The 9,885-nt window shown below is 43.2% G+C and overlaps 2 protein-coding genes across 3 annotated transcripts in view; one reads left to right on the top strand and one right to left on the bottom strand.

Annotated features, from left to right (window-relative positions):
- Positions 1-253: 253 nt before the first annotated feature.
- LOC112962466 (translation initiation factor IF-2-like) lies at positions 254-3,003 on the bottom strand. Its single transcript, XM_026058648.1, has 3 exons — positions 2,985-3,003; positions 1,822-2,882; positions 254-1,423 (listed from the first exon to the last, which is right to left on the bottom strand). The coding sequence occupies exons 1-2, from the start codon at positions 3,001-3,003 to the stop codon at positions 1,885-1,887; spliced, it is 1,017 nt and encodes a 338-aa protein (XP_025914433.1). The 3' UTR covers positions 254-1,423; positions 1,822-1,884.
- Positions 2,301-9,885, top strand: part of ROCK1 (Rho associated coiled-coil containing protein kinase 1) — a 91,900-nt gene continuing 84,315 nt past the window's right edge. Inside the window, exon 1 of one of the 2 annotated variants that reach the window (XM_026058602.1) lies at positions 2,301-3,094. In XM_026058602.1, coding sequence (XP_025914387.1) covers positions 3,002-3,094 — 93 coding nt within the window. In that variant the 5' untranslated portion in view covers positions 2,301-3,001. The remainder of the gene's footprint in view (positions 3,095-9,885) is intronic. The other variant, XM_026058600.1, reaches the window with a different exon arrangement.

Genomic DNA, 9,885 nt, shown 5'->3' with positions numbered 1-9,885 from the left:
AAACACTACCTGTGCATTTTCCCATAGTCATTGGATAAACCACAAAAATACCACCCGGAGCACGGCTCAGGATTTTGTCACTCCTGAGGTGATCCTTCCCACTGAGCCACAGAATCAGGCTTCCTCTTACCTACTCTATTACAGGCCTCATGAATTTTGCATTCTTTTCAGATAGGCGCTTTGAATCACCCTGTTGAGGCCTGGCATCTTTCCTGTATATGTAATAAGTGCGAATTAGGCTCTGTATCTCCAATGACTGTTCTTATGCTGTTTAATATTAGAACTGCAAGAAGCATTGTATTTGTATTTTATTTGCTGCATCGTATATGAAATGATCACAAGCGTGCACACAGTAGTTTGCAGAGTACATGATACGTTCTCTTTGGACTGTGGTTGTTGAAATGGAACATCTGCATTTCCAAGAACAACCAAACGCTCTGAATCAAAAAGCTGTGGCAATGGCCATCATGAAATGAGTGAAAGTAAACATTAGCGTAACGTTGTTGTAGCTTGTATTTTTGCCGTAACTGTACACACCTCTCATTCAAAAACAAAGACAAAAATCCAGGCAGCTGTGAACAAGGAAAATCAAAATGCAGAATGGCGTTTTTTTTTTCTCTGAATAAAGTAAGATAGCAATAGTGAATATTCAAGATTGAATAGCTCAAATGCCCTAGCACTTGCATGTAGATTGTTTCCTAATCATGAACTTGAAAATAACTCATAGTGCTAGTGACTCAGGTTTGCTACTGGCAATTGTTCAGTGACCAGTGATTAATGACCTGGCATTCTCTGAATTGTAATGATTTTTTGTAAAAATGCCATTGCCATTTCTGGAATTGCAATGGAAGTCAAAGCACTGAACCAGCACTGTGGCCACTGTCTTAAATTATTTAAAAATGCTTCTTGAGTTTCCTTTTTGAAGAAACAGGCCCTGCTGGAGTCTCAGATTAACATTTAAGCTGAAAATACCACGGCATCCTGCACTGGTTAAATGTTTAATGCTGTACCTATCCTTTCTCTGTTCTTCCCGAGTTAGGCGCGCTTCCTCACTCGCGGCTCTTGGCAGAACACAGACCCGCATACCCTGGACTGCCTTCAGAAAAGCGAACGCTGCTTCCCCCGGCAGAGCCACCTGCCCCTTTCTCGCAGCGTACGTGCAGCGAGCACATCGCTGCCTCCCGCACCGCGCGCCCGGTGCGCAAGGCAGAGCCGGACCCAGCGGCGGAGAAACCCCGCAGCCGCTGTTTCCGGTAGCAGCTCGACGTCAAAGTTAGCGGCAGCTCTCTTCTGCGGGAGCAGCCGCGGAGCCGCGGCGGGAAGCGACCGTCCTCGCGGATGCCGGCAGCTTTCACAGGGAGCGGCTGAAATGGCAGTTTTCTCGGGCTCTCCTGTCTGCTCCTGCGCACACCGCTGCGTGTGTCTAACACCCATCGAAATCACCATGGGGGGGGCACAGAGAAAAGGGGGATGAGAGGGACGTTTCTTCCCCCCCCAAAGGGCCCGCCACCGCTCGGCTGTCAACGCTTCCCCCTCGCCCCCGCCCCAGCCGCGGCCGTTTCCAGCGCGCCCCCTTCGCCTCCCTTCGCCTCCCCCTCCCCCTTGCCCGCCGCCCCGCGCTCCGCCGCCGCTGATTGGCGCGCGCCGCCCACCCGCGCTCGCAGTCCCTCGGCTCCCCGCCCTTTTCTTCGCGGGTCTCGCGGGCACGGCGCGCGCACGCCCCCTTCGACTGTTGAGCGACGGCGGGGCGGGGCGAGTGGGAAAGGAGCGGAGGCCGCGCGTGCGCGTGCGCGCGCGCCCCCGCCCGCCCCGAGCACATACCTTCTGCCTCCTTCCCCTCCCCGCCCGTCAAGAGCCGTGTGGTCGGCGCATGCGCGCTGCGCCTCACTCCCAGCCTTCCCCCCCCCCCAAGTGTTCAAACAGGAAGGCGGACATGTTTGTAGCTTTCGCAGGTTCTCTCACAGTTGCCGCCGGACCTTGCGCTCTCCCCTCCCCTCTAGCCGCCTCCTTCCCACCTCCTGCTCGCGCTGCAGCGTCGGGGCCGTCCTGAAGCGGTCCGGCCGGTCGTCCCGTACGTGAGGCGAAGGAGCCGGGGGGGAGCGGAGCCGGCGTTGGCAGCGGCGGGAGGCGGCGAGGAGGAGGAGGAAGGAAGATGCTACTGCCGTCGCTCCGCCGTTGAAGCGGCTCGTCCCCTGCCCGCGAGGGGCAGTCGCGGCGGGGGCCAGGGCGGCCTGTGCGCGCAGCTGGCAACCGTGCGCTGCCCGCCCGCCCGGAGCAGGCAGGGCGCAGCCGGGGAGAGGGGCAGCCTCGGCCCCCGGCCCGCCCCGGGCTCCCTCGCTCCCTGCTCCATGAGGGGAGCAATCCCGAGGCGCTAAGACACGCCGCCGAGAGGAGTTTCTTGGCCTCCCCCCCCCTTTTTTTTTTCCGTGGTGGTGTGCGTGCAGACTCGGGGCTTTTGGCTTTTTTTTTGTTTGCTTGTTTGGTTGGTTTTTTTGTTGTTGTTGTTGCTGTTGCTCTTTCTTCTGGCTTTCCGCGCAGAGAGCTGCTCTTCGGAAACTGGCAGCGACCCGCCGCCGATCCTGCTGGGCGAGGAGGAGGAACCGCTACGCTGGCTCCCGGGGCGGCTTCCCCGGCTGGGAAAATGAGGCTGCTGAGACGCTGGGGCCCGAGTAGAGGAGGGAGGGAGAGGAAACCTGCTGCAGAGCTGTGAGCTGCCCAGGAAAGTGCGTGCGTGCAGGAGGGGAGAAGCAGTCTTGTTCCCCCCGCACCCCCCGTTGCGGACTCCAGAGCACCCTCCTTTGGTTTTCTCTTTCCTTCGTGGGGCAGCGTGGGAGACTTGCCTAGAGACTTCTGTGATTGAAGGGATTTTGCAGGAAGCGATCCTCAGCCTGGTACAGGCTGTGTGGTTTCTCTTTTGTGCTTGTTTGTTCCTGTTTTTCCTTTTCATTATTTTTACGCTTGCTTTGCTCTGGAATAAGGGAAACTTTTTATCTTCGGAAACATGTCGACGGGAGAAAGTTTTGAGTCTCGATTTGAGAAAATCGATGTGACTTTAAAGGACCCCAAATCCGAAGTGAACGTGGACTGTTTGCTGGTGAGTACTAGCGCCGATGGGGCCCTCTGTCCCGTCTCCCCGAATTTCTTACCCTGTGGAACTGAATCTCTCACTCGTGGCTGAGTCACTCTGCTTGACTCCACAACAGTGTTTTGTTTACCCAGTACTGAACTAAGAGTGCGTGAATCTTTCTGCCGGGTGAGTGGCTTTCCTACCAAGGATATGCCTTCCCAGTCACCTGCCTCAGACTTGCCATCTCACTCCTTTCATGCACCTTTCTTTACTTATCTCTGCCGATCTTGTATTTAAGCAAAAGGATGTAAATAGCTTTGATGCACCAATTCCCTCTTCACCAATTTTATTTTTTTTGAGTGAGGTGCTCTTATGTTGTGGTTAAGTGCTGCAACGTTGACTCAGATATTAATTAATGGCTTGTAAAATACAGTCCTAAAGTTACAATGCCCTTACAAGTGGGGAAGTATCATGGCAGGGGTTTAAATGCATACTAAGCTAGTTGGTGTGCTGGGCCGGGAGTACAGGGTTTGCAAATTTTGTTTCCTTACTTGATGGTACCTGATGGTTCCTTGGTTCTCCCCAGTGCTGTCAGCCTTATAATTACATCATAAGAAAGCAAAATGCAATACTTCATTCCTGACATAAACCAACATCGTTTGATAGTTACTTGCACAAAAGTGAGTAGTATTTCAATTCTGAGATTAAAAAGTACCTCAGCAGAGTGTATGCCAAATCCAGCTGAATATTTTTGTGATGTAGCTGGGTACTCGGTACTCCTAGAGATGTCCTTAAATAGTAGTGAAATGTAATGTATGCTCTTATGCCGATCTAGCTAATTTCTTTTCTTTGGAGCAAGTGATAAAGGTGTTTTTTTATTTTTATTTTGGCTTACTGCTGTTGCAGAAAAGAAAAATTGAATTGAATTTGTTCCTAGTGTGAATTCTGACATTTTTAAGGGGGTGAGGGGGAAGAGGTGTGGGAATGGTACTGTTAATGGAGCTGTTAATAGTCATTCTTCATCTATTGTCTGGCTTTTACCAGAAAGCTCACTTAAGCATAAAAGGTGTGGGAAAAAAGACGTGAAAAGAACCTAATGAAAGAATGGGTACAGGTCTGTGACATCTTGTGCTCTGTTTAGGTTATTACTGTGTTGTGAGGTTCTAAGTGTTGACAGGTCAAACCTACCTCCCTGGATAAAAGCAGAACCTCGTGTGGATGCTGTTGGCACTAAGGAAAGTAGCGTTGCATCTGGCAGAGAACTTGTTTCTTTTGATCTAGGTTACACATCATGTGATCTGGATGTACATCCTCCAAGAACCACTGCTTATGAGCACTGGTCTGATGCTTATAACGTACTTTGTCAGTTTTGATGATGCAAGACAGTATTTCAAAATTCTGCATTTTATACCCATCTTCTGTTGGTAGAAGTCAAGAATATAGAATCAGTTAAGTGTCCAGAGTTCAGTGTTAACCTTGTCTCAATTTTCTAGTATGTGCACTGATGCTGGCCATACTGTTGGGGCTTTCTACAGCGATAGGATATTGCAGATAATCAAACATGTGGTTGATAGTATTTCTAACTGTATTCCTTGATCTGTTAACCAGTTTAAGCATTTGCCCCTTTCCAGTTAATACCCATTACAACTTGGAGTTAAGCTGTAGTCAGTTTTGGAACTGGTGTTGTTGGGATGATTCCTGTTATGCTTGGGTAAAGGTGCAAACATTGTTTGCACCTCAGGTATTAAGAATGTCTCTTAAACTGAAAACTTTTTATGACTTCTCTGAGATTTTGGCATACCTTTGAGTATTGCTTTAGAGGTAACTTCTTACGGTATAGTCGATAGAATTACTTTGTCTTTTTTTTTTCTTTTTTTTAAGCTGGCCCTAGTTATGATACTTTTTTTTGATAAGTATCAGTTTAAACGAAGTGCTTCTTCTAAAGACATCAGCTGATAGGTTAATTTTGTATGTGTTTAGTCACTGTATCAATCTCTCTGTTGGCTGGACTTTAACTTGGCCTTGTATCTCTCCTTATTAGTTGGTTTTATAGTTCTTTTCTGTAGAATTTAAGTATCTATTCTAACCCTTTTTAAAGGGTTTAAATATTTTACACCAGGTCTTAGTGTGATGATTCACAAGACCAGCATAATTTTTTGCCCAAAGTTCTACTTGCCTATTAAATCTATCCTAAAAATCTATATGGATGTGCTCTTAAGAGAAAGAAATGCTTAGGTATAGGTAAAACTGATCTTCACTTAAAACGCCATTCAAGATGAACTCTCTCCCTACCCATCCCTTCACCCCTCCCCTCCCTCCTGCAAAAAAAGAAACTTGTCAATCTCCAGTCCTGATGCTTTAAAAAAAAATAAAATCATGTTTTGATGATCAGACTTGATACAAAATAAGCTTATCCTTGTTTATTACAGCGCTCTAAAAACCTTTAAATAAAAGCATGAATGGATGTTATTTATAGTTGCTTTCACTGTTTCTCAGTACAGGTGTCAGCTAACTGTGTATCTAAGCTGTAATATATAAATATCTCTGCACAGGTACTTTAAATTCAACAACTAGCATTCTCTATATGTAGACTTAAATGCTGGAACTTCTTTAGGTTCAAGAAACTAACTTTTCTGACTGTGTGAAGAACAGTCTCAGCAATGCCCTTGGCTGCTCTTTAGATGTTTTTATCCTCTTTAGCTTTGATTTGCTTCCATTCTTAGTCTCGCCATCCTCCCCTCACCCCCCCCCATCAGTTTGTAACCTCTGTAGACTAACAGGCAGATGTGAAATAACCTTTAAAGCAGACTGTAACCATTTTGGTTTTGTGGATGCAATGAACTAGGTTCTTTGTGCTAGAAATATCCTAAGTTTTTATGTTTGAAGTAGCATGAGAATATTAAGAAAAGAAGATGAGGGAGGGGGAGGGTTTGATACAAAGGAAGGAGTGTTATGGATTCAGGAAGGTGTGGGAGAAGAGAGTTGTGACAACAAAACAGGAGGAAAAGACATACTGAGAACTATATAACTTCCTTCCTGCAGAATGTGAGTTGAAATTCATAAAGTTGAGTCACAGGAGAGAGTGAGATGTATAAGAGAAAACAGGAAAATAAACAGACCTGTTATAAAAGTAGAGTAAGAAAACATTCCAAGTTACAACTGTAACTGAACTTGTTTGTGTGTTTGGGGCTTCATGCAGTTCAGTTGTACTAGGCTGGGAAGTGATAGATAGGCTGTCTTTTCTGATGAGCCACAAGCGGGCCAGAGCTTATACTCTGTGCCGCAGTATCATGTAGTGCTTTCTCAAAATATCAGGCCCTAGGAGTCTTGCAATCTTGAAAAGATCTAATAAAACTGTGAAGGGTGTGTTAGATGCGTGGTCACACTCTAGGGTGTGCGCTAATCGGATACTGGTGAACATCTTGGGTGCGCTAAACAGAGCCAAAGGCAATGTAAGTAACTAGCTATTAACTTGAGCTTAGTGTTTCATTAACAATATTAAGCAGTAGAAGGTAGTTTTTGGTGAGTATACTTTTGAAAAATTACCTTTTTTGTCTTTTTTTTCTTTTGAGTTCCTTTCTGAAATCCTTAGTTTATGAACGTACGGTTTTTGGCGAGTGGGGAGGGAGGGATGTGACTGGTTGACTGGATGGGGGGACACCTTTGGCTGAAGCTGCCTATGCTTGTGTTTGATCCAAAAGTAACTAGTAAGTAAGTTTTCATGAAAATGCATTTTTGGTGCTCTCTTCACTGATAAAATGGGAAAAGACCTCTTCGTGAGTTAATATTTTCTAGATACTTGAGTAACTCAGGGCTTGATTATTTTTTTTCCAAACCTCAAATTTATGATTGACATCTTTGAAGATTAAGACTATCTTTTTCTTGAACAAAGATGTTCAAGCAGTTCAAAGCTTGTTCAGCTTCAAGATAACTGACAGCAGTGATCATTGCATGTGACAGACTTGTTTTATCTTAGTTTCAAGAGGTATCCATTTCTGTTATACCAAAAATATGCAAGCACAGAGGTTGTGTGTGTGTTTTTGTGTGTGTGTTTGTTTTTTTCCCCATGCTTTTCCTGGTTCTTCTGGGTCTGAATATGAATCTGTCTTGCATATGAGCAGGTAAGGAGATCTCTTCCTCTCTAGGATTTGGAGTTAAAATCTCTCTCTCTCTCTCTCTCTCTCTCTCTCTCTCTCTCTAACTCATTCAAATGTGTAAAAAAGCACTTTTGAAGACTTAGTGGTTAGGGATTTGGCAGATGAATTTAAGTAGTAGTAAAGAATGCAAGTCAAAATAGCTTCACTTTAGAAGTTATGTGACAAAATAATTGTTGAAAATTGCCTTCTCTGAAACCATGTTAACTGTACTCTTAAAATCTGAATGATGAGAGGTTTGCTATCTGGGAAGTTTACCCCTTTGTCAATGAAGCTTACACATGGAGAAAGAGTTTAAACACTTGCAGATTGTCAGCTTCAGGTTGCAACTTCAGAATGCTCTAAATTGTCTGGCGTCAGTTAAAAGTAGGGTGAAATGTCAGGACTGGCAAAATCTGTGGATATATTTCCACCGGTTTCTAGATTTGGCAATTTTATTCTTCAGTTGGATCTAAAAGGAGACTTCTGTCTGACCTGGAAATGTAATTCTGGGTGTTCAAGTTACCATATACAAGTTTTACATATAAAACTAACTATAACTGTAGGCTAATATTGCCTACTCATCACTAAGGATTATAAAATACATAGACTGATGTGAAATTAAGGATGAAGTATGTAACTTAGATACATTAAGCAAAGGAAAAATGTAACTGTACTTTGGCTTTGGAAATGCAATAACCTGGTGGATTCTTGTTTCAGGTTGGATCTCTTAGGAGCCCTTTTAATATTATGCAAGCCTCTAGAGAGTAACAGTAGATGGTGGGACTGTCAAAATGGTAGCGTTTGATTCACGGTGCATGATTCCTTTGTACAGGAATAATTGGACAATGCGGACAATGCTTTTCTCATAAAACTAGGGGCTGTAGGCACTTAATTTTTTTATAGGGAAACAAAATAAGTCTTAATCAAGAATGGTAGAGAAAGTTGATATTGGTAAGTTAAGACATGTTTCAACGAGAATTAAAAAATGAAGTAGACTATAAATACTCTTATCAAGCAAAAATATTTGTAAACAATTTCTTTGGCAACAGCAGAATGTTTTAGAGTTTTTTGGAGGTAGTGGAAGGAAGAGGGAAACACCTGGAATCTGTTTGTTGGATAAACTGAAAATTAACCCACTGGTCTGCAAATCTTTGACTTTGAGGAAGATGATAGTTTCAGGAGCCACTCACTGGAAATTTAATGAATATTTAGAAGCACTACGACTGGATGATATGAGCAACCTCACAGTAGTTTTTAGCAGAATTACCTAGAATGTATTTCAATTCTAAATAAAAAGCTTTTGTAGGTCTCTTACGAAGGAATACTGAGATGTTTATCTCCATATAGGATGTTTATCTTTAATTACGTGTTTTGGAGTCTCTCAAATTCAAAACTCCTATTTTTTGTTGACTTGATGCTATTTATCAAAACTCCTTTGTCATATAGAAATTGCAATTATAAATGAAAATATATTGAAAAGTTGGACTTCTGTCTTTGAGAACAAAATTGGAGAATGGTTGAAAGCTATTCTGCATTTGAMTTAATTTGTCCAGTTGCTCAAGCAGCAAAAAAGGCAGAAGAGTAATTGGACAGTATGGGTAAAACTGTAAACACTATGAAAATAACACCCAGTTATAGCTCATTTAAACAAATGTGAAAGTACCTCTTCTAGCTTTCAATAATTCACTGAAATAAACCCCCTCCTAAAGAGCGGTTGAAAAGAGCTGAAACTTGACCTTTCTGAAGAAAAGTGGTTTGGAGAGCTTGTTTTCTGTAGTGTTTTGCACTGCTGAGACAGCTTGCTCTCCCGTAATGTAATCTTTAGTTAGGTGTCTTCTTGTTTTTTTGCTACTAATGAACTAAGCATCCAAAGAGTATTAGCAAAATGTAACATGCTGCAGTGCATCTTCAGTTGCACAAAGTCTAGAGACTATTTAAACAACCAGCAGTTGCTTAGTCTCCCTAGCTGCTCATGTTGCTAAGTGAGAACAGCCACAGGATCACTACCAGTTTCTAGTTAGAGTACAGGTCAAAGTCTGTTCTGATACTCAGAATCTTGTAAAGGATTGACTTTAACTAACTAAAAGATTGCCACTCCCTGCAGGACTGTGGCCTCCCATTCTTCAGAAATGTGGAAATTGTCAATATTTATACAATGCAAGCTGTCATGGGGACAGTATTCAAGATCTCTTTATTGTAGGTCCTGGTTTAAATCCAACTGCTGGTTTCTTCAGTTCAGCTTTCTCTCTTAAATGTCTTCCATGCATTGATTTTTTTCTTTCTTTCTTTCATAGGCTGGAAAAATATGTGAATTATTTACTTGTATCTTAGCTGCGTGATCTGATGATGATGCAAACATATGCTTGGAAGCCTTTGTAGAAAACACTGCGCTGATTAAGGCTTTATTTTGAATGTATGTCTAGTTTCTGTGGGTCTGGACTAAAGAACTCTTTATTTGGAAACACAAGTGGAATAGGTACTTTTTTTCCTACAGATCTTTGAGTCATAGCATTCATTTTTTAAAATAAAATTAAGAAATCATTAAATTCTAATAGTTAGGCAAGTATTGATGAATCATTATGTCTTCTCTTGATCTTTTAAAAGCTGTGTTGCTGTCACTATTCAGTTTAGTCAAATTCTAAGATACAAATTTGTTCAGAGGAAAACTCATACTTTGTAATA

The sequence above is a fragment of the Apteryx rowi genome, unplaced genomic scaffold (assembly GCF_003343035.1).
Source record: "Apteryx rowi isolate R43461 unplaced genomic scaffold, aptRow1 scaffold_149, whole genome shotgun sequence".
Lineage (NCBI taxonomy): Eukaryota > Metazoa > Chordata > Aves > Apterygiformes > Apterygidae > Apteryx > Apteryx rowi.
The sequence above is the reverse complement of the archived record's forward strand: the minus strand, read 5'-3'. Positions and strand labels throughout refer to the sequence as shown.